General features: G+C 42.1%; 1 protein-coding gene across 4 annotated transcripts in view; it reads left to right on the top strand.

The window, feature by feature from the left end:
* Positions 1–24,037, top strand: part of ythdc1 (YTH N6-methyladenosine RNA binding protein C1) — a 40,640-nt gene extending 16,603 nt beyond the window's left edge. For all 4 annotated transcript variants that reach the window (XM_008113049.3, XM_008113050.3, XM_003222358.4 and 1 more), the window contains 10 exons: positions 2,529–2,637; positions 2,721–2,838; positions 3,683–3,767; positions 5,080–5,246; positions 7,895–7,977; positions 8,937–8,973; positions 9,058–9,097; positions 9,186–9,248; positions 13,371–13,505; positions 23,100–24,037. In XM_008113049.3, the coding sequence (XP_008111256.1) occupies positions 2,529–2,637; positions 2,721–2,838; positions 3,683–3,767; positions 5,080–5,246; positions 7,895–7,977; positions 8,937–8,973; positions 9,058–9,097; positions 9,186–9,248; positions 13,371–13,505; positions 23,100–23,318 (1,056 nt within the window). In that variant the 3' untranslated portion in view covers positions 23,319–24,037. The remainder of the gene's footprint in view (positions 1–2,528; positions 2,638–2,720; positions 2,839–3,682; positions 3,768–5,079; positions 5,247–7,894; positions 7,978–8,936; positions 8,974–9,057; positions 9,098–9,185; positions 9,249–13,370; positions 13,506–23,099) is intronic.
* The last annotated feature ends 982 nt before the right edge of the window (positions 24,038–25,019 follow it).

Genomic DNA, 25,019 nt, shown 5'->3' with positions numbered 1-25,019 from the left:
TCGGCAGTGGAACACTCTACCTCAGAGTATGGTGGAGGCGCCTTCTGTTGGAGGCTTTTAAACAGAGGCTGGATGGCCATCTGTCAGGGGTGCTTTGAATGCGATTTCCTGCTTCTTGGCAGGAGGTTGGACTGGATGGCTCATGAGGTCTCTTCCAGCTCTATGATTCTAAGCCAGATTCCATATGCAAGGTATTGCATGTAATGGTGCAAGTAATGTCTTGTATGGAAGAGCTAGAATGGAATAAATTGCTGTTTTAAATTATTAAACCTTTGACTGATTCTCTGACATAAGACCTATTGCAAAGAGGCAAAATTAACTAGGGTTCCAGAAACTGCATCATATTTAGGCTTTTTGTGATCTGCTGTGTACTTCGTGCTGTGTATTTTTTGGAGAGGGGAACATCAACTTTCTATTTGAAGTGGTCAGAATTTTCACAGTCCTTTGAGCTGAATAAATATTTTAATGGTGAGGAAAAACAGCCCCGTGAATTCATCCTTGAGTTTTCTGATATAGAAAAATTCTTAGGGTGCATCTACACTGTAGAATTAATGCAGTTTAATACTACTTTAACTGCCATGGCTCAGTGCTGTAGAATCGTAAGAGTTGTAGTTTGGTGAGGCACTAACTGTCTTCGCCAGGGAAGACTAAACACTTTGTAAAATGACAACTGCCATGATTCTGTAGCATTGAGCCATGGTTGTTAAAATGTCAAACTGCATTAATTTTGCTATGTTAATCCACCCTCTGGGATCAGCTCATCTGTATAAGGAGATGTTATGTGTCATCCCACAAGGGGCCATTCTATCCCCAATGCTTTTTAATGTTTACATGAGAACACTGGAAGAGATTATCTGGAGACATGGGGCAGAGTGTTATCAGTATGTTGGTGATACCCAAATATATTTCTCCATGCTATCAAAACAACCTCCGCTTAGGGTAGTGTGTCTCCTCTGAAGGAGTTAATGGGCTGGAAAACAAATTGAATACTGAAAAATAAATTGAAACTGAATCCAGATAAGACAGGTGCTTGCTGTTAAGGGTCCTAACCTAGGGATGGAGCTCTATCAGCCAGTTCTGGATGTGGTTGCACTCCCCCTGAAAGACTGTGTTGACAGCTTGGGAGTGCTCCTGGAGCTGACTTTTCAAATGTTAGCCCAGGTAGATGCGACGGTCAGGAATGCTTACTATCAGCATCGGCTGACAGGCCAGCTGTGACCCATCCTAGAATCAGAAGATCTACAGATCAGGGTTGGATTTCTGTAACGTGCTTTATATTAGGTTACCTCTGTACCAAGTTCATAAACTCGAATTAGTTCAAAACACCACAGCCACATCTAGGAGCAAGCATATTATACCCATCTTAAATTCACTCCACTGGTTGTTAATTAATTCCCAGGGAAAATTCAAAGTGTTGATTTTGACCTTTAAAGCTCTACATGGTTTGGGTCCAGGTTACTTACAGGATCACCTTTACCCGCACAATCCATGGCCCCTTAGGATACTCAAGTCCTCTGAGAAGTATTTACTCCAGTCAGCCAGAACCAGACTGGCAATTGTTACCCAGTAGATCCTTTTTCATCAGCTGCCCCAAGACTCTGGAAATTCCTGCTGGAAGAGCTCCGACAGCAAAATGAGCATATTTAATGAATTTAAAACAGAATTAAAGATTTATCTCTTCCAGCAGGCCTACCCAGTCACCTCTGAATCATATTTTGAATATACATTCTATTAACATTACATGTTTGTTTTGTGCCCTGTGTTTGGTGTATATTTTGTAATGATGTGTTTTATGTAGGTTTTAATTGTAAATATTTTATGTTCATATGTTTTGACTTCGTTGTATCCTGCCTCGAGCTGTTAGGGGAGGCAGGTAACAAATTATTGTTGTTGTTGTTATTATCTGTCAATCTAGGTACTGTGTATTCTCATTAACAGTAGATTTCATAGAATCATAGCGTTGGAAGAGGCCTCATGGGCCATCCAGTCCAACCCCCTGCCAAGAAACAGGAAAATCACATTCAAAGCACCCTCGACAGATTGCCATCCAGCTTCTGTTTAAAAGCCTCTAAAAAAGGAGCCTCCACCACACTCTGGGCAGAGAGTTCCACTGCTGAACAGCTCTCGCAGCTAGGAATTTCTGCCTAATATTCAGGTTGAATCTCCTTTCCTGTAATTTGAAGCCATTGTTCCCTTTCCTTGTCTCCAGGGCAGCAGAAAACAAGCTTGCTCTCTCTTCCCTATGACTTCCCCTCATATTTATACATATTTATACATGGCCATCATGTTTCCTCTTGGCCTTCTCTTCTGCAGGCTAAACATGCCCAGCTCTTTAAGCAGCTCCTCATACTGCTTGTTTTCCAGACCTTTGATCATTTCAGATTTCAAACATTTCAGTCTCAGTCCTCAGTTGCATCCTTTTAATTGAGATTAAACCTGGGGTGATATATGTGTTATCAGTGTCTTTGCCATTGAGCTATGTTCAAAATCGCCTTGATATATAATTGCTTGTGTCCTTGCTTTTGTAGGGCGTCTGGTCAACTCTCCCAGTCAATGAGAAAAAACTCAATGCAGCCTTCAGATCAGCAAGGAGTGTTATCTTAATATTTTCTGTGAGAGAGAGTGGAAAATTCCAAGGTAACTAAGAGAAGTACTTACATTGAAAGGTATTTCAACATTCTTGTTGATCTTACTTCAATTGAGTATTCAAATTCTTCTAGGTTTTGCAAGATTAGCTTCTGAATCTCACCATGGAGGATCTCCTATACATTGGGTGCTCCCTGCAGGAATGAATGCAAGAATGCTTGGAGGCGTGTTTAAGATAGATTGGATATGCAGGTACAATGAGTGGAAAATCTTATAAAATAAGTATTGTGAAGGATCTGGTTTTGGGAGACTAAAATCTAAGTATATTCTCAAGACAAGTTGATAACATTTCTGAGGGAATTAAACTGCGTAGTTTTAGAATATAGTGAGAGCTTTCTTTCTAATGTGAATTGGCATAGGAGGTTGTAGCAGAATTTCCTTGATATAATGGCTATTAGGAATTGGTAAAACCTATGTGTGCTTTGTACTGCAACCTAAAATTAAAATTGGTCCCCCCACTTTAATATATATCTTGATCAAGTATGGTTATCTGCTATATAATTAAAGGTAGACATCTAATTTCATAATTCAAGAATGCACAATTTGAGCAGGGGAGAGGCAGTTTTTACCCTGCCCACCTTAAGAAGACTACATTTTCAGAAGAAATTAATCCAAAAAAGCTACTGCTGGTCTTCAGAAATTGTGGTTGAGTCTTTTGGATCATTTTCAGACATCCCCCCATAGAGGAAAGCATAGAGGCTTTAGGACAGCCTTGCACAATCTGCAGCCCTCCAGGTATCTTGGACTTCAAGAATTCCTGACCATTGAAGAAACTGCTGGGGCTTCTAGGAGTTGGAGTCCCAAACACATGGAGGGCCACCGATTGTGCAGGCCTGCTTTAAGAAGTCAGGAGTCATGGTGCCACCCACAGGTCACTGTTACACTTTAAAAAATGTACCTGTTCTGACTTACATACAAATTCAGCTTAAGAACAAACCTACAGAACCTATCTTGTTCGTAATATGGAGGTTGCCTGTACCTAGAAAGACATTATTGTGTGACATTAAATTGTGTTACATGTCGCTTATATATTTAGGCGTGAATTGCCATTCACAAAGTCTTCTCACCTGACCAATCCTTGGAATGAACATAAGCCAGTAAAGATTGGACGTGACGGACAGGTTTGTCGGTTGTCTTTAAATCTGCTTAAGTATATTAATTCTATTGTTATTTCACAGTCAAAAAAGAAATTATGTTAAAAGTATTGATGTTTTATGGAGGAGTAGCCAATGCTTTAAAGACATTTTGACCTTCTGCTAAGATGTTGTTTTGAAACTAGAGAAATTAATATTCCAATATACTCTACATAAGAGTCTGCTGATGTCACTTTGTATGAAAAATAGGGATTTCTTCTACACATGTAGTGAAGTAGCAAGAGAGAATAGAAAAGCAGAAGTAATTAACATATAACATCCCAACAGAACTATGTAGTAGAACTACATACTACTTTATGAACTTCAAAGTGTAAGAGAAAGAAAATACCATATTTCATTGCATAATAGGCACACCTTTATCCCTTTTTTTAACCAAAAAAGGATGTGAACTATTACACAATTAAAAAAATCTGCCCTTGTTTCTCCAGTTTCTGAATTGTTTAAAAAAAACTGCCTTACCTCTGACACAGGAGGAGGAATTATCCAGCCTCAGACAAACAGCTCAGTTTTTTTTTCTCATTTGTTTGTTTAAGTTGCCTTCAGATTAAGGGGGAAAAAAGATTTTCCCCTCCCTTCTTTCTCCAAAGGCTGAAATTGAGCTCTTTGCAAGGAGGGAATAGTGCCACTCCAGAGACCTCCATTTCATAGTTTCAAAACTACCTCGCCTTCAGAGAAATATGGAGGAATCAGCCTCAAACAGTTCTGCGACCATGCGAGGAATACAATACTAATTCTGCCATCGAAAAAATTGGGGTGGAACTATTACGTTGTGGCAATTATTATGCAATGAAACAGTAACTTACATGAACTCATGACTTAAGTCATCATGCACAAGTACATACAACATGTGATTTGTGTTCCTATAAAAATAGCCACAATATTGTTTTGAAGGCTGTAGAAACAACTTTACAACAAGTAGTAATATAAACTTACTCCTTTGTTCCATGTTAGTATTCAAATCCCCTGAAATAAGTTCTCACACATCTACCTAACCTACTATTTATATGTGCCAGTGAGCTTTTCATCTGCATATTTCCAGGTTTCAAATATTGGTTAAGGTAGGTACTCTGTTTCTTTTAATAAAAATCACATTTTTATCTCGAAGTTGTTCTTTCTGTGGCACTGTTTTCTTTTGCTGCATTACTCATAATGTAATGTCTTAGTAAAGACACATATAATTTTTTAAAATTAATCACAACTTTCTGTGTCCATCTAGTTGACTGGTGAATTTGCATGCATTCCAATTTGGTCATATGAAATTGATGTTTAACTGTTCCAGGAAATTGAGATTGAATGCGGAACCCAGCTTTGTCTCCTATTCCCACCTGATGAAAGTATTGACTTGTATCAACTCATTCATAAAATGCGACACAAGAGAAGAATGCACTCTCAGCCTCGGTCAAGAGGACGACCATCCCGCCGAGAGCCACTCCGAGACGTGGGAAGGTTAGAAACGTTCTTTGGACTGATAATAGGCACATGTGTCAGAATAACGTGATGGAGGAATATGATTCATCAAAAAAAAAGCTTTTCCTGCAATCAAGAAGAGAGAAAATCCTCACATCAAGCTGCATGGACGGGTTTGTGGCTTCATTGAGGATTTCACGGTGTCCCCTCTCCCCTGTTTGTCACTTTCAAGAGAAAAATGGGGACCTTTTGCTTATGCAGAAATAAGCTCTTGTGAGTCTAGTTTAGATTAGATCTTGGCACAGATCACACAGATCTGGTAATGTAGGTAACTGGAATTGCCATGATCAGGCTAGGTGGAAAAGAACAAGTCTGTGTGTTCCAAAATGTGTTAATATCTTGTAAAAGCCTTTTCTTTCAGGTGTATCTCTGGATAAGCCCTGTCAAATTTGGGACTCTTATCAGGATCACTTATAATTTTGCAGAAGATGATCGCCTCATTTTGAGGATAAAGTATTTATAATATTTTGCTGTTCAAGAAGAGCGTGTTTGGGACTGTTTCAAATTGTATCTCCGTGCTGTGGTTAAGTCCATTACCAAATATTCTCTTACATCTTGCTGAGCTTCTGGAAGCCGTAGGTTCTCTCCAAAGGGGGAGGAAGTAGTCCTCGGAGACCCGGCAACAAACCAGAAAGAATGGCTGTTGCTGTGTCTGTGTACACAACCATTCCAGATGCTGGCAGCACCTGTGGACTTAAAAGTGGTTTTAGAGGATCGCCATGGTTATTGATCACTGCTGTATGAACTCACCAACACCCCCCAGAAAAAAGGGGGGATGCCTTTTTACAGAATTGGAGAAGTTTTTGCAAAGGACTGATATAAGCCCTTCTATCCGTCATGTTTCCCTGGCCCTTGTGTAGCCACTTTGCTTTCTGATAAAATCTAAAGCTTTTCTGCTACAGACTGTTTGGTTTGGGCTGAAACCTTTTGGTTAAAGTTTCCTGTTGTGGAAACATCCTGTGGTAGGTACAGATACCCAACGAATTCCCCCATTCTTGCTCTTAAAGGACACTGTAACCTGTAGGTAGGAATCCTGGCAGCACCCCCCTTTCTTTGGGCCTAAGAGGACTGAGCACCAAGATGGCTTTTGAAGTTAAGCCTAAGAGGTTTCCAGTGCAATAAAGTATTTTCAAGTGAAGGTTTTGCAATGGACTGCAAACTATACATTATAACACCATCACACCTTCTCAAGCCTGCCAGGGCCTCCATTTATGTATGTGGCTTTCAGCTTAAAGTCAGTAGTTGGACTACTATATGAACTGTTACTATCATATATTTTACCGGTCGTAAGTGCACACTCAAAACTACAAGAAAGCGGTATGTTTATTCTTTACACCAGCTCTTATTTTCTAAATCTATTTTTTGCTGTACATACAGATGTTTTATTTGTTCGGAATTGTGATACCTTCTTTTTAAAAATGGTACATGATAGATGTTAAAGTCGGGGAGGAGGGTGGAATAATTACCTTTGCTCTGCGTTATTTTCCTTTTGTCAAAGTGGGTATCTCTGGCAATTGTTATTTAGAGGGAGAAGTTAAATAAATTGCTGACAGTGAGCAAAAAAGCAAGCCAAGAGTTACAGGCAAACCTTAAATTACCATTTAAAAAAAACAACAGGAGCATTTTGGCTGGCAACATAAATTCTAAGTTTTGGTTGGGTTCAAGGCCAAGAAAATACTCAATATAGGCAGTCCCTGATTTACAGACATCAGAGTTACGTATGATTCCTAGTTACAAATGAGGGTGAGATAACAGAAGATGAAAGGAAATTTGTTCCTAGGAAGGGAAATTCAGGGTCTCCACTGAAGCTTTATCACAAATCCCTGTATCCAAAACAAACCAAATTTTTCAAAATCCAATTGCCACAGGGACGGAAAGGGAGGTGAAGTCTTCTGAATGGGCACACGTAGCAAAACAAATGTTACACGGGCATTAACCCTTCTCTATGCTATCCAAAACTAAAGAAAAAAATGGCTGGAGTAGCACTTTAAAATGTAACTTTTTCTTACTTACTTGCAAATTCAACTTAACAAACCTACAGAACCTATCATGTTTGTAACTCGGGGACTGCCTGCATTGTATGTAAAAAGAGATATATGCTATTTTGTATGGATTTTCCCCTGTGGTTGTTAATCCTGTGTATAGAAAGTGACAGAACTGTGAGACAAATTTTACAATCCAGGTAAGATATTTTATCTTAGGTACAGAACTGTTTTGAAAGATGCTCTGTTCCAATTGTTCAGGATGAAATGTCAATGTAGTAGTTATGTGAGTTGCAAGTAGGTTTGAATTCATGTTGAGTTCTTGTATTCACAATTGTGAATAAAACTCACAGATGTCATTGAAGTTTGCAAATAGACGTACATATGCATGGACTGCAAAAGGTATGTTTGGATCATACTCCATCTTAAGAATCAAGGTTCTTCATAATCATAAAAATGCCAGTTAAGAATGTCACCTACTTACATTGATGCCAGAAGGGATTGGGGCAGAACTTTCTGAAGCTCAGATAATCTCAAACACATGCTCATGTTTGAGAAAGCCACTGTGGGCCGGTCCCTATTCCTTCTGTTTTCTTTGTAAAGGTTTTTCCAAACAATTGTTTAATTATTGTCTAATTTATGTAGGTGTCGACCAGACGATTATGATATTCATAACAGCAGAAAGAAACCAAGAATTGATTATCCCCCAGAATTTCACCAAAGACCAGGTTAATATCTTACTTTATATGTATATACACACACAAACAGATACAAATAAACCTTTGTGTTAGTAGAATCACAGAGGAGATGAAAGTTAAAATATAGGTAGGGGATAAGCAGGGCTCTGGTTGTAGAATGAAATTTTAATGTTGTAATTTCATATAAGAGTGGAAAACCTTTGTGGGTCTGAGAGTTAATTTCTCACCTGTAATTTCTCACCCCAAGGAACCTGCTGTAGGCCACCAAAAATTATTAGTGAGGTTCTTTACATCTGAAAGCGGCACTTACAGTTTCACCCCCTTTTTTCTAGCTTAACTTTAAATCTAACTTTAACACTAAAAGTGTTATCTTCTGTGGGAGAAGTATAGTTCTGGGATCTTTTGTTGTTGTTGTTGCAACAATGTTGAGCTTTTACCACAACTTCACCAAATTTTCTAGCAGGCGGTTAAAAAAAAAAGTGAGATGCATTTCATAGGGCCTCTACAGGGTCATCAAGGTGCCCAGTATTCCTTCTAAAATAATTTGCTTTACCATGTTATACTATTGCTATGTGGAAGCATTCATAAAGGCTCTTCTGTGTTTCCGCTATTGCATATGTTAATTCTTGATGTAAAGTTTTTGAATTTGAATATGGAAACATCATTATATTTACAGTTTCATTATACAACCCTTTAAACTTAATTACATATGCTTTATACACAGCTTTATACAATAGTATTACACAGCTATTTTGAATAGTGATCCAGTCTGTCCTCTCACAGCATGCTTTTGGAATCTACTTTATTGGTATAATGTCAAATACATATTTTAAAAGGACCACAAATTACTAAAATCACTACTGTGTGCTACCAAATGACCATTTGTTATGCATCTTTACCAAGACTGTAGCCTTCTTAAGTAAAATACCAATGTTTCTTTGTTTCTGTGAAGTGGTAAATATGATATAATGCTGCTTGGTTTTAAACAGGATATTTAAAGGATCCCAGATACCAAGATTTAGACAGGTAAGAAATGTTCTAATTTCACTCATTTCATGCAGTGAGTATTTAACATCGACACTTACAATTAACCACACTTATTTTCAACAGACGATTTTCAGGAGTCCGGAGAGATGTCTTTTTAAATGGGGTAAGTCTATGTCCTTCCCTTTATTAAAGCTACACATGTTTTCAAAACGCCCTATTATTAAATATTCCTGCTCATGTCTCTTTTTTAGTCCTACAATGATTACGTGAGAGAATTCCACAACATGGGGCCACCACCGCCCTGGCAAGGAATGGTTTGTATTTTTATTTTATGCCTTTCTTTTTTCGTTAAGTGGAGTCACACACCATTATCATAGAAATGTTGCCAGTGGCAATTATTTTCATTTTTGTTCAATTGCTTGCTAGTTTCACTGTGGCTTTAAGCCACTATTGAGTAGTGTTGCAAAAAAACAACAACATTTCATTATCATTTTTCCTCATTCTGAATGTAGAGGTAAAAATGGACTGGGGTTCAAAGGATTAATGTAGGTACAGCTAATCATGCAAGGCATTCATAGAATCACAGAATAATAAAATTGGAGCAGTAGCAACCCTCCCCTTTTTTCTAGGTTATTTTTTGGTATTGCACTTTGCGGGGGAGCATTTTGAAGTCATTTACATACAGGAGAGCACACTGTAACTATCCTTCAGTTAAGAATAATGATGTTCTGGGTATATTTTCCATTGTTTTTTATGAGCACCTGTGAATATTGTAATCTAAATCTAGACCAGAAAGATTCTGTCAGCTATATTTAGAAATTACCTTTGGCAGATTGCCGAGCACTAGTGGGAAAGACCACACAGTATTAAATGGGAGAATGAATTGTTTGGGAAGGAATTGCTCCAAACACTTCAGTGCAGCTGCTCAACCTTAGCAGGCTTGTAGCCAAAACAAGGTGAGAGAGAAACAGGAGAATTCCCAGCATGCTCAAGGGAACAAGTATCCCTTGAATACTGTCTGTATAACAGCATTGAAGACTTAGATCCTTTTATAGACAGGATGTTAAAATATTTACTGAGGTGCATGGTGTTGCACAGATTTGTTTCAGTGGTGGAATAAAATCACTGCTTTCTCTCAGCAGTAGACAACCAAAAGAAACATGGATGTAATCAATAAATAAAAAATAGAAGCTGGCAGTTAAAATAAACATTACAGATGAAACATTGCTCTATTAAAATGTTTATATCCAACCTACCATATTTACCTGAGTCTAATGCTAACTTTTTTGACTAAATAACATTGCCAAAATTGAGGCACACATTAGATTCAATGGTGCCCAAAAACCCATCTGCATGAAAAGACCCAGAACACTGAAGGCTGGATGGGGAGGTGGGGGCCATGAGGCTGTTCCTGGCAACATTGGCCTCAGGGTTCCGTGGCACTCAGAGGAGGAATACTTGACACAGTTGTTTCTGCCACTTAATCGCAGAGCCTACCTCCCCAGGCAGGCCTTGGGATCTTGGCCTCACATTATTCCTTACTGACCTCATGCAAGGAAGCCTTCCAAACTTCCCTCCGGTCGGTTGGGAGCATCACAAGGCTGGCGATGGAGTAGCCTGGCTTCCCAAATGACCTTATTCATCCTGCCTGCCTCCTTGACATACGATACCTGTGCTGTTAGATTCAAGGGGAAATTTTGTAAAGTGCACCTTCATTACATTTGATGGTGCATTATACTTGAGGAAATGCAGTACTGTATGTACTCAAATCTAATGGTCACCTTTTTTGGGGGTGCACGTTAGATTTGCATCATACAGTAATCTTAATACTGAGCCAAAGTAAAAAGGGAAGGTGGTTCAGGAGCTGGAGCTCCTCTTTGAGGCACATCATCTTTAATTTCATGTCCAGGGCTCAATGCTATGCAATCCTGGGATTTGAAGTCTGGTGAGGTATCAGCGACCTTGGGTAGAGTAGGCTCAAGGCCTTGCCAAGGTACAGCCCCCAGGATTCCATAGCATTGCACCAAGGCAATTAAAGTGGATTCATTTTACAGCAGAGACACACCCCAAGTAATAAAAAAGTGTTAATTTTGTTCTTGAATGCTCAGTGCTTCTCAGACATCTAAGGGGGAGTGCATAGAAGCCCCTCTCCCATAATCTTGCTCAGTATGTTGCTCCCATTGTTGAACCATGATTTGGGAGAGGGGCTCCAGCAATCATTCAGTGCTCAGCAACATCCAAGCAAGTATCTGGGGAGTATCTAAATCTGTAAGGGTCTATAATCTTGCTCCTAGCTTTTGTTTTATGCTTTTGTTTTATGTGGTGAAAGTTCTAAGCAACACTGATCTGAAGCCAGGCTGAGAGTTTAAGAGGCAATGTCAAAGAGAATAGTTTAAAATGGCTTTCATTTGGAGAGAGCAGTGAGGGTTTGAGATGCAGTAAAGGCAACAGGTTAGATGGCACGTTGGAAAAATCATGGATTAGGGCAAAGAAGCAAGGAATAGCAGTGGCTGCCAAGTAGGTATCCAGTACCTAAACAGGATAATCTCCAAAAACACACCCCTAATTCAGTCAACTCCACCTCCAATTATTATTATTTTAATAATAATAGTAATGGGTCTTACAACAATGGCCTTCCATAGTGCAGCAGAATTCTGCCATCTGGCATTCCTTTTTAAAAAATTAGGACTATTATTATCGCTAGCAGAGTAATTAACACTTCAATCCCAAACTAAGAGCAGTGTATGATACAATATCCATTTATAATCTGTGGTTCTAAATATTTGTCTTAGATCCGATTCTCCTTTGCTTTTTAATGTCTATCTATATGTATATGGATGCATATTCAGTATCAGCGACCCTTGGAATACTTGCCACTAGTCACAGAGCTTGGGGTTAAACTGATGAAGTGGGATGTGTGTGCAGTATTTCTTAGATAACAACAAAAGTTGACATGTGTTTCCACATGCTGGCATGTGGAAAAAATATGGGTTGGCATATGGTTGGAGAGTTACGACGGTACCATCACAAGTCACTCTTGGTGATTGTGAAGGTCAGACTTAACATACAACAATCAAAACCCACCTCGGCTGCAGCGTACAACTTATTTTCTCGTTAGCGTTGACCATGTGCCCAGCTATTTTCCTATAGCTGGATAAAAAGCACTGACATTATCTGCAGTGAAGTTTCTGCGGATGCCTATTGCCTCTTTCTATAGCACCCAGCTATAGAAAAAGAAGTGGATTTTTTAATGGATGTCAAACAACTATTTGACATATTCACGTCTCTAAATGTGTTCTGCAACATGCCTAAGCTTTATCTAGTTCAGCATCCAAAATGATCAATCTGAAATTAATGAAATGCAACAGGAGTCTTAAAGCTAAATTCTGTAAAAACTTGGTCACCATCTGAAGGTTAATGGTTAATGATCTACTATAAAGTAGATGTTAAGATGTTTTGTATTCTGAAAGATGCAAAAACAATAACCACATTCAACAACCTTTTTACAGATCTTAAATGTGTTACTTGTTCAGTACCCCACTTGAACATTATATAATGCTTTTCTTGGGTACTTGAGATTCACAGCAGCATGACGTGGGTATAATAATGTTTTAAGGGTACTTTTTAAAACTTCTGTTATAAAAGAGAAAATGGATTGGCCCCAACCCAATAGCTTCCCTTACATCTACCTCCCCCCCCTTCCCCACTTTGATCTTCAAAGCAATCACTACAAAACAAATGTATTCACATTTACATGGGCTGGACCATTGCAGATGTTTTTTTCTGTTTATTACAATAATCCTGACCCAATTAAAAAACATTCTGCCTAGCATTCTGGTAGCCTTTTATTTTACTTTGTAGACCTTAGGCTTGGATTGTCCACTGAATACCCTCACTACTGGTTTAAGTTTACCAAAGGTGTTTTTTTCCTTAAACATGAACTCTGTGTATGCATGGTGCACACGTACCTATACAGATAATTCTGGGTACTTTCAGATGAGGATCTTGCCGTACATTTGCCTTGACAGAATAATGGGCATGTAGACAACCATTGCTTATGCTTATAACTTTCCCGTATTTTCCACCACCTCCTTTTTCTTTATTACAAAAAATCAATTGGCTGGGAGGGGGCAAAGAGCAAAATAAAGCTACGTAATGTCTTTTGCTAGCAGACCTGTCCATATGGGAACACCCTAAGAACAAAGTATTGTAAATCGCTGTAGCTTCTTTCTGAATTCATTTGTGAAAATGTGGGATCTATGTGAGCATTTGATCTGGTTTTGATCCCTTTGCCCTTAAAAAAGAACATTCTCACGTTTCAGTGTGATGTTGCCTTTGAAGCAGTTTATTAATTGGATTCTGAATTTCTTTTCTCCACTGATGATGACTTCAAGATGGGAAATTATTTGAATGACAGATTGATATTTCTTTTTTAGCCTCCTTACCCAGGTATGGAACAGCCTCCCCATCATCCTTATTATCAGCACCATGCTCCACCACCACAAGCTCACCCTCCTTATTCAGGGCACCATCCCATACCACATGATGCTCGATATCGGGATAAGCGAGTGGTAAGTCTGTTCTGAATGGCCTTAATCAATAATAAGTATTGATGAGAATAATAATGTACAATTGAAAGACTTTATATACAGGAAGCCCCGAGTTACAAACATCTGACTTGTAAATGACTCATAGTTAAGAACAGGGCTGTGACACCAGTGAGAGAAATCAATCCCTAGGAAGGGAAATTCACTCCTGAAAGAGTTATCACGAGGAAAAGGTGTCTCAACTGAAGCTTTATCAGCAATCCTTGTTTCCACAAGCCAAGATTTTCAAAATCCAATGATCACAGGGACAAAAAGTGAGGCGAAATCTTCTAAATAGGGGCACAAATAGCAAAACAAACCATAGGGGTGTTATCATAGGGTGCTATCCAATACTAACAAATATATATCGTTAGCTGGAGTTACACTTGAAAAATGTACCTGTTCCAACTTGCAAACAACTTCAGCTTAAAGTTTGTTCTACAGAACCTATCTTGTTCATAACTTGGGGGCTGCCTGTGTACATTAGACTTGGATGTCCATTATCTTTCAGTCATTTTCTTGATAGGCTTGGGATGTTAAAACTGCTTCCTCTGTTTAACATGGAAATTACTGAAAATGTAGGATGGAAAAACAAAAACTTCTAAGTATTGTTGCTAATGAATGCTTCTAAGTTACTGAACCTTTGAGATCCACTAAGATTATGCATTGGGAAAAGATATGTACTTATTGTTGTACACAGTTTTATGGCCTTTCTACTGAAAGGATATCTCCTTCCCCAGATATGCACTCCTAATCTCTGAAATCAGTCAAAGAATGCTGTGTATTTGCACAGTCTACTCAGCAAGAGTGGAGTAAATGGATGTTAATGTGTGTGTTCATGATTTGAATTGTATTTCATAAAACGAAATCAAGTGATACTTCTTAGCAAATTTGTATTTTATGTATAAAACCCAACTTGTATGCTATATAATAGATCCAATCAATTTACCACCCAAAATACTATCAGCAGCAAATTGTGGCCAGTTGAAATTGCACTGAATAGCCTTGCTGCTTCTAAGCCTGGGTGCTTTGTATAAAGGCGCCTCCTTTCTTGGGGTGGTTGAATGGGACGGAGTGGCCTGATGGGTTCCAAACGTTTGAGTTTTTTATGTAGGGGAAATATTGGTTGGACAGGTTGAAGAGGGGTGAATAGTCTTGGTACTTTGAAAACTGGCCGTTTTCTACCTTGTGGAATTGTTGGTTGGCCTGGTCGAATAGGAATTAATAGTCTGAGTGCAGGAAGTATGAATGTTGCAATTAGTTACCTTGATTTGTATTGAATGGCCTTGGAGATTCGAGGCCTGGCTGTTTCCTGGTTGAGGGAATCCTTTGTTGGGTGGTGTAAGCTGGGCCTGATTGTTCCCTGTCTGGAATTTCCCTGTCTGTCAGGACCCAGGCCGCAGAGCACCAATAACCATGCGCAGAGACCAGAATCTATCTAATATCTTTATTAAAGGAATATATAAAGTCAATAAAAACAGGTGAAGAATATAGTTCAGAAATAGACCTTTCAGGAAAGGTCAAATATAGTCCAGGAAAACAATGTCCAATATGAGATATTAGAGTCCAAAGTTATAATCCAATAACCGAAACACACACTTGCCGAGCAAGTGTGGGGAAATGACAGGGTCCTTTAGTCCAATGGAGCTTGACAACAAGGCTGGAAAACAAACTAGATTCTTGGCAAACAAGACTTGATACGAGGCAACAAGAAGCAATAAGCAAGAACAGGGTCCGTGGCGAGGTCCGGGGGACAAGGCAGGCTTGGAACTAGAACAAGGTCCGTGGCAAGGTCCTGGAAACAAGGAACTGGAGTAGCGTAGTCCACACACGATCTCACTCCTGAAGCTGACGAATTGACTCCGCTAGGATCTCCTTGCGGGTAAACACCTATATAGGATCTTGTTTCCCCGCCAAGGAACACTTTCCCTGGGGAACAAGAAGTGAAACCCATACTGTGTCCAGATGCATGACTCCTTAAGATTTCCCAAGGGAAACAGGCTTAATCAGCTAATTGTCTGGCAGCGATTCTGGCGCTTCGGCGATTCGCCTCCCTAGCACCTCTATCTCTATTATAATTATCCTTACGAGAGAACGGGGGAGAATTCTGCCCAAGGCTTGTTTGGCTGACTTCTGGAGGGCAAACATCCTGCAGGTGCAAGGGCTCCAATTCTGGCTGAAACGGTGGGAAACCCAAGTTTTCCTCTTCGTCTGCCACAATAATACTAGGAACGGGACTACATGGCCCATGAGACATCACACTATCCCCCTCCTCAAGGCCCCTCTCCAAAATGGGCCCTCTTCCCGAGGTGCGGGGCCGCGGCTTGGCAGGGTAGGCCTGATGGAAGCGGCGGACTAAGTCGGGGGCATGGACTGTGGAAGCGTCTTCCCAAGAGCGTTCTTCGGGGCCAAAACCCACCCAGTCAATGAGATATTGAAGGCGGCGGCGGCGGTGGAAGCGGGAATCCAAAATATCCTGAACCTCGAATTCCTCCTCCCCGTCCACCAAAACAGGGGTGGGGGCCGGGAGGTCTGCATCAGGGCGCACACCATCCGCCGGAAGGAGCAGGGAGCGATGAAACACTGGATGGATGCGCATAGAGCGCAGAAGTTGGAGTTTGAAAGTCACGGGGTTAATTTGCGCCACCACTGGATAGGGACCAATGAAACGGGCATCTAGCTTCCGGCAGGGACGGTGGGAGGGCAAAAAGCGAGTGGACAGCAGAACCCAATCTCCTACCTTGATTTCGGGGCCCGGTTGGCGATGACTGTCAGCGTGGCGTTTATAGTCCTCCTTGGCTTGGTCCAGTTGCTGGAGCAATAGTTGTTGCACCGCTGTGAGTTCTTGCAGCCAGTCCTCCGCTGCGGGGACTTCTGAGGTTTCAATGACAGGAGGAAAGAAACGTGGATGGAATCCGTAGTTTGCAAAGAACGGGGTTTCCTTGGTTGAAGCCTGGACACCGTTGTTGTAGGCAAACTCTGACAGAGGTAATAGGGATGCCCAATTGTCCTGTTGATAATTTACATAACAGCGAAGGTATTGTTCCAAAGTGGCATTGGTGCGCTCCGTTTGCCCATCTGTTTGGGGATGGTGAGCTGAAGATAAACGAGAGTCTATGCCCAGTAGTTGTTGTAGTGCCTTCCAGAATCGAGAGGTGAATTGAGATCCACGGTCAGTGACCAAACTCTTGGGCAATCCATGTAGCCGGAAAATATGCTGAAGGAATAAATCTGCAGTCTGTTTGGCCGTGGGAAGGCCATCACAAGGAATGAAGTGGGCCAATTTGGTGAAAAGGTCCACCCACTAGGATCGTGGTATATCCAAGGGAGGGTGATAGGTCGGTGATAAAATCCGCAGAAATTATCTCCCATGGACGAGATGGAGTAGGAAGGGGATGCAGTAGCCCTGAGGGCTTCTCCCTTCTTGTCTTGGAACGCTGGCATACCGGGCAGGTATTGACATATTTCTCCACATCCTTGCGGATCTTGGGCCACCAGAAATCTCGTAGGATCAAATGCATGGTTTTGAAAAATCCAAAATGCCCTGCTGGCTTGCAGTCATGACACAGATGAAGTGCCTTTTCTCTGCCTGGTCCTGGAGGGATGTAGACATGATTTCTGTAGCATAATAGCCCATCCTTAAGTGAGAAAGGGAAACGTAGTCCTTGGCGAATTTGATCTTGAGCCCAGGCATCCGCCTATTGACTGGCTCTAATTTCTTGAGCACAAAGGGGTCCTGGAGTAGAGGGAGTTGGTTCAACTGCAGTGGATTTGGTGTTTCCCACTGTGAGCGTGGCAAAGTTTTCGGGCTGCAGCAATTGGGATTCGAAGGTCTCTCTGCGCCCTGCAGCATACTCTGGTTTCCGTGATAGAGCATCTGCTTGTTTGGTTTGAGCTGGGGTTACATAATGGATCTGGAAGTCAAAACGCTCAAAAAATAAAGCCCAGCGCTGCTGCCTCTGATTTAGCTTGCGGGCAGTTCTTAGATGTTCCAAATTACGATGGTCAGTATGAACCTCAATGGGAAATTTGGCCCCTTCTAACCAATGTCTCCAATTTTCAAAGGCTGCCTTTATGGCCAAAAGTTCCTTCTCCCAAATAGTGTAATTTCTCTCTGGGGCTGTTAGTTGACGGGAGTAAAAGGCACAAGGATGAAGATGTTCTCCCACTGGTTGCATGAGTACAGCCCCAATTGCCACATCGGAGGCGTCAGCCTGCACAACAAAAGGGGTTTTAGGATCAGGGTGCTGTAGAATTGGCTGGGACGTGAATAACTTCTTTAGTTGCTGGAACCCTTTCTCTGCTTGCTCCGTCCAGCGGAAAGGCTGTTTTCCACGGATGCAGCTGGTGATTGGGTCAGACCAGCGGGCAAAGTCTGGAATGAACTTGCGGTAGTAGTTCGCGAACCCCAAGAAACGTTGCACTTCTTTCTTGTTGGTTGGCGCCCGCCATTCCAATACTGCTGAAACCTTTGCCGGGTCCATGGAGAGCCCTAGTGGCGAGACACGGTATCCCAAGAAGTCTACCTCTTGTAGATCAAAAGCGCATTTTTCCAACTTGGCATATAGTCCATGATCCCGCAATCGTTGTAACACCATTCTGACGTGTTTCTCATGCTCCGATTGTGATCTAGAAAACACCAAAAAATCGTCCAAGTATATGATCAAGAACCGATCTAGATAATCCTGGAAAATATCATTGACAAAATGCTGGAACGTTGCGGGAGCTCCGGATAAACCGGAATTCATGACTAGGGACTCGAATAATCCGAATTTAGTCTGGAAGGCGGTTTTCCACTCGTCCCCCTCCCTGATGCGAACTAGATTGTAAGCCCCCCGGAGATCCAGCTTGGTGTAAACCTTGGCCCCTCGAAGCCGGTCTAATAGGTCCGAGATCAAAGGCAGGGGGTAGCGGTTCCGCTTCGTGATATTGTTCAATGCTCTATAGTCCACAACCAAGCGTAGGTCCCCTGACTTCTTTTTCACAAACATCACCGGGGAGGCAGCTGGGGATTGAGAGGGTCTGATGAATCCCTTGCGAAGATTTGACTCTATGAACTCCCTGAGAGCTTCTTGCTCTGGTTCCGTCAGGGAGTAGAGGTGTCCTCGCGGGATCGGGGCCCCCTCCACCAAGTCAATGGCACAGTCATACGGTCTATGTGGGGGTAGTTTCTCGGCTTCCTTTTCATTGAAAACATCCCAAAAGTCTGAATATTTCTTGGGTAAGGTGATGATGGGCTCAGCGTCTGTGGCATGGCAGACCTTGGCTACTAGACAATGGTTTTGGCAATATTTTGAAGCAAACTGTAGTTCTCTGTTGGTCCAGGAGATGTTTGGGTCGTGGAGTGTCAGCCATGGAATTCCCAAAATCACAGGAAAGTGGGGCACCTTGGTAACAAAGAAGGAAATCTCTTCCATGTGTTCCCTTATCCACATCCTGGTGGGTTCAGTCCATTGACTTACTGGACCCGTCTTTAGGGGACGGCCATCGATAGCCTGCACCACCCGGGCGTTCTTGAAATCGTGATATTGTAATCCCAGAGAGTCGGCATACTCTCTATCGATGAAATTGTTTGTTGCTCCTGAGTCTATCATGGCATGGATCATGACGGGTCCTTTTTTCGCTGACCACAACGTGACCACTAGGAGAAATAGGACCCCGGTTTGCGGCTCTTGAGTGGGGTTCTTGACCGGGTTGGCGAGCCTCTCTACGCCCGGTTGCTGGCTTCCCCCGCCGGCTTTGTGCCAGCCGCCTCGGCCGTCTCCGTCTCCGCGGAGGACGCCACCGCCAAGCGAGCGGCGGGCTTTCTCTTGGCTGGACATTCTCTGGCGAAGTGGCCCCCGTTCCCGCAGTACCAACAGAGGTTTAAACGTTGGCGGCGGGCCTTCTCGGCAACATCTAATCTGGGACGCACATTGCCCAACTGCATCGGCTCCTCCTCCCTTCCTCTGGGGTATGGGGCAGGTGGTGGGGGTCTCCACACTGGACGTGGCTGAATACTGGCGGAAGCGGGAGGTTTCACTCCTGCTCTTCCACTCTGGCCTCGGAGCCACTGTTTTTTGTTGGCAAGCAGGACTTCGGCTCGTAAACATTGATCGATAAGTCTCTCAAGAGAGTTTGGAGGATCCACCTTGGAGATTTCTTCCTGCATCTCGATGTTGAGACCCTCACGAAACTGTCCTCTGAGGGCTATATCATTCCAACCGGTGTTTTGGGCCAGCACCCGGAACTCGGCTATGTACTGGGACAACGGCCTGTCCCCTTGGAAAAGGCGCCGGAGTTTATGGCCGGCCGCCTCTACATTGTCCTCGATCCCCCATGTCGCCTTAAGGTGATTCAGGAAGTTTTGCGCGGAACTTAGGTGCATGGAGCCCGCATCGAATAGCGCCGTCGCCCAATTGGCCGCTGGCCCTTCTAGGAGACTGTAAATCCATGCCACCTTGACATCTTCTTGGGGAAACTCGGCTTGACAGGCTTCTATGTACGCCTGGCATTGGCGACGGAAAACATGAACCTTGGAGGCTTCTCCAGAAAACTTGGTTGGAAGTGCCAGGCCAGGGAGCCGGATACCTCGTTCCTTCAAGCCCCGTATTTCTCCCTCCTGCGTATGGAGTGTATCACGGATTCTGTCTAATTCATCCTTGGAAATGGTGTAGCTGAGTGGTTGGGCTTCCGCCCCGGTTCCTGTAGACATCCTGGCCTAAGGTTAATTGGTGCTTAGGGTGGCGGAGTCAAACTGTCAGGACCCAGGCCGCAGAGCACCAATAACCATGCGCAGAGACCAGAATCTATCTAATATCTTTATTAAAGGAATATATAAAGTCAATAAAAACAGGTGAAGAATATAGTTCAGAAATAGACCTTTCAGGAAAGGTCAAATATAGTCCAGGAAAACAATGTCCAATGTGAGATATTAGAGTCCAAAGTTATAATCCAATAACCGAAACACACACTTGCCGAGCAAGTGTGGGGAAATGACAGGGTCCTTTAGTCCAATGGAGCTTGACAACAAGGCTGGAAAACAAACTAGATTCTTGGCAAACAAGACTTGATACGAGGCAACAAGAAGCAATAAGCAAGAACAGGGTCCGTGGCGAGGTCCGGGGGACAAGGCAGGCTTGGAACTAGAACAAGGTCCGTGGCAAGGTCCTGGAAACAAGGAACTGGAGTAGCGTAGTCCACACACGATCTCACTCCTGAAGCTGACGAATTGACTCCGCAAGGATCTCCTTGCGGGTAAACACCTATATAGGATCTTGTTTCCCCGCCAAGGAACACTTTCCCTGGGGGACAAGAAGTGAAACCCATACTGTGTCCAGATGCATGACTCCTTAAGATTTCCCAAGGGAAACAGGCTTAATCAGCTAATTGTCTGGCAGCGATTCTGGCGCTTCGGCGATTCGCCTCCCTAGCGCCTCTATCTCTATTATAATTATCCTTACGAGAGAACGGGGGAGAATTCTGCCCAAGGCTTGTTTGGCTGACTTCTGGAGGGCAAACATCCTGCAGGTGCAAGGGCTCCAATTCTGGCTGAAACGGTGGGAAACCCAAGTTTTCCTCTTCGTCTGCCACAATAGTACTAGGAACGGGACTACATGGCCCATGAGACATCACACTGTCTTCTGAATGGTTTTTGTTTTTTTGTATTTTGTGTCCTGATTTTAGTGATTCTATTGTTCTGTTTTCTTATTAGAGCATAGTAATTATTACATATGATATACAGTAGTGTTATGTATTAATTACTGTTTTTACGAATTTAGCACCCCAACATTGCAACATTTAGTTGAAAAACATTGAGTACTAAATGGCAGACTTCCTTGGATAAGTGAAGCTTGGCTAAGTGAGACTGTAGTGTACTGTCTGTTTGGAGAGCAAGTGTGAATGTTGTCATTGGCGAGCTTGATTAGCACTGAATGGCCTTGAAGCTTCATTGCCTGGGTACCTCTTGCCTGTGAAGTTGTTTTTTGTTATTGTTGTGGTTGTGATTGTTTTTATTATAATTGAGGGGTAAATTGAGGGAAAGAGGTGGAGAAACCGAAAGTAATTAAGTGAGAACTCTTTCTTCCTTCCCCTCTTTCTCCTTCTGGCCCCCACCCCTGCGTACGGTGGCGTTGGTGTGCCTGTTTGACGGGCGACATGGGCCAGGCCCCTCCCTTCCTTCCTCCTCACTTTGTTTCCCTCACGACAATGAGGAGGAGGAGGAGGAGGTCCCGGAGGAGAGTGGCCAGGGAGGAGGCCTGCCCACTGGGCCCTCTCCTCACCGCCTCCCCCAGCCCCGGCCAGGCCTCGCCGGAGGGCGGCAGTGGGGGGCTTCGTGTAGGCCTCGCTGCTCCCTCCTCCCTGGTGCAACGTTGAGGGCCGCTGGGTGAGTTTTTGTTGGCGGGCGGTGCCTCGGGCTGGAAAAGGAGAGCATGGGGAGCGCCCGTTGAGGGGAGGAGTAGGGGTTGTTCTGTCCACGCCTGGGGTTTGTTTTGGTGCAGGCACACATGGAGTGTTCTTGTTTTTTGGATTTTTTGGGCCCCGTGGTGGTTCCTGTTGTCTTTTTTTGTTGTATGAACCTAGAGGCGTGGATGAGGGGTTGTGCTGCTAAATTTCGAGGTTGTGGGGTATGTAGTTTTGTTGATTTGTCCAAGGAAGCGATTCCATTACATTTTTATATATATAGATGTGTTCTCATTCCTCTCATACCAGAGATCAGATAGCATGTCTAAAATTTACTTTTGGTAAATGTCAGCGATTCAGATGTTGAGATTCTACCAGAGTTGTAATAAAGTTGCAGTAAAAGTTATGAACAACTAGTTCCTTGCTTCTTAGAGTTGTATGATAATCAAAAGTCTACAGAACCCCTCAGTATGCTTCGCAGAGCCCCAAGGGCTCCGTGGAGCATACTGAGAACCACTGTACTAGAAGAGAAACATATTTCTCTCTATGAACTAGTTAGAACACTACTATCCTCTGAGGAGGGCCTTCTCTCTGTCCCACCACCCTCTAAAGTAGGCATGGGCAAACTTTGGCCCTCCAGGTGTTTTGGACTTCAACTCTCACAATTCCTAACAGTCTACTGGCTGTTAGGAATTGTGGGAGTTGAAGTCCAAAACACCTGGAAGGCCAGTTTGCCCATGCCTGCTCTAAAGCATATTTCAGTGCCTGCTCACAACTTTGAAACTCCTTCCCAAAAGAGACCTGGATGCCCACTTGCCTTTCTTAGGCATCTGAAAACATCTCTGCCATCAGGCATTTGGAAGAGAATGAGGGACACACTGCTGGGGAGGTTGTGGATGGGAGTTGGGAAGGATATTTAGTTTTCAATGTAATTTTAATTGTATGAGTGTTTTTGATGTATTTTAAATGATATTTTGTTTTATGACCAAAAAAAAATGTTTTTTACTTTTGTATTTGCTGTTTTAAAATGTATTGGCTTGTGTCTTGTGTTTTAAAATGTATTGGCTTTCTCTCTATGGGGAGAAAGGCGGGGTGGAAATTAAATAAATAAGGACTTGAAATGACTCCAAGAATAAGCACAGAAAGATTTTTGGCTTTCAAACCAGGTGGTCCTTAAAATTTGTTTGTCTTCCATAGCATGACTACGACATGAGAGTAGACGACTTTCTCCGTCGGACGCAGGCAGTTGTCAGTGGCCGAAGAAGTAGGCCCCGAGAGCGGGAAAGGGAACGTGAGCGGGATCGACCCCGAGATACAAGAAGAGACAGAGACAGAGATCGAGGCAGGGACAGGGAGCGAGAGCGAATATGTGATCGAGACAGAGACAGAGGTGAAAGAGGAAGATACAGAAGATAATGTATTATGAAACTATGTCACTTAAAGAAGCAAAGGCTTGTATATTTGTGTGTTTACAGGTAGTAAACCTTTTCCTTCCTCAGCCTACTTTATTGTGTAGAAGGATTTATAATTGACCCTGTTTGTTCCAAGCATGCAGTAAGCTGTGAACTGGAAAAAAAAACCCTCAGCCAAAAATATGTGCAGAGTTGATGACTTTCATTTGAGTAGTATGAAAAACAGTATGTAGATAGCCTGTCCCTATGTGTTAACAGTAATTTAATCACATTTTTTCTGGATATTGATAACTTCCATAAGATTTTTGCTCTGTTTTCTTACATGTAGTTTTTACATGATTTCTGTGGGGGGAAATGGAAGGAATGCTGCTATCAAGGAAGCAAATACTGAATGCGATGGTTTGGCGTAAGACATCTTTGGAGCAGCCGTCTTTTGGTTTTTCTGGCTGTTGTTTTTTTAACTTCTGTAAAAGTCAAGCTTGTTCAATAATGAAAGCAATATAAAGATACTGAGACCTAATTTTTAACCTTCAAAAAGAATGTTTTTGTGTTCTGGTGGCATTTTGGTTAATGCTTTTGTTTAATTGCTTTTCCTGGTCCCTTATTTCCCTGAAATGTCCACATTGTTTAGAATGTCCACCCCTTGTGTAGAACACAAAATACTGCTGTATTCTACATTGCTACAATTGCTTTTTTTAAATAATAAATTGGTAACAGACATCATCCATGGATTTTCATGCATTAACAGCTTCTGAAACCAAAGTAATGAAACATCACTTCAGGCTCAATGGCTTCTGTAGCTAAAAGTTTGGAGTGACAAGGAAGAGCTTATTGTATCTGTTTTTGGTTTTTCCCACACTCCACATGAAGGAATCATGATATCTCAAAGCTTCATATTGCACCACATTTAACTGAATTTGCACTGCAAATTCCTATTCCGTGGGTACTCAGGGATATATGTTAGACATCCAGCTAACAGACAAATCAGCAATACAGTATTTCATCACTATATTTCAGGTGCAATGTGCTTCTCCTAAAGGCAGAGCACAGATAAACTATATGCTTCTTGGTTTTTGTTCACAGAGATGAAAAGCAGGTATTAATTCCACATTCTTTGACGTTACCTAAGATCATATCTACAACTGATTTTTCCAACTAGCAATCTCTGTCTTGAGGCATTTATTACTGCAGTTAGATATAATCAGAGCAACAAAGTGATAGATAAGATGGTAGAAGCTGCCATTTTTGTTGGTGTCTAAAATAATGAGGCTTGTTCCATATCACTGGCTGAAATATATTTGCTTTGACCCATCATAGATTATTCCAAAACCTGGTGACACATTTAGCATTTACCTTAGCATTTCAAATTCATGCACCAAGTAAATGTGAATGCTATATCAATTATCCTTCAGTTTATTTTTTTATTTATTTAAGGGTCAAGGAAACAGGGCAAACCACTGAAACCACTTAGCCACTTCTCTCTGGATTCTGTTGGTATTTCTAGGTATATTTTTAAAGCCACAAAGGATAGAAACCCTGTATATTTTTTCAACTCTAAATGAATCTGGGAAATCTAAATTCTTTTGCTAGTACTACCCTTTTCATTCCTATAAACTAAGGTTTGCACCTGCTTATGCTTGAGATACCAAGAAATCAAAATGCAAATATTTGTGCTTTGCCTTATGTTTGTTTGCTTATTAAGACA

This window comes from Anolis carolinensis, chromosome 6, assembly GCF_035594765.1.
Source record: "Anolis carolinensis isolate JA03-04 chromosome 6, rAnoCar3.1.pri, whole genome shotgun sequence".
NCBI classification, from domain to species: domain Eukaryota; kingdom Metazoa; phylum Chordata; class Lepidosauria; order Squamata; family Dactyloidae; genus Anolis; species Anolis carolinensis.
The sequence above is the reverse complement of the archived record's forward strand: the minus strand, read 5'-3'. Positions and strand labels throughout refer to the sequence as shown.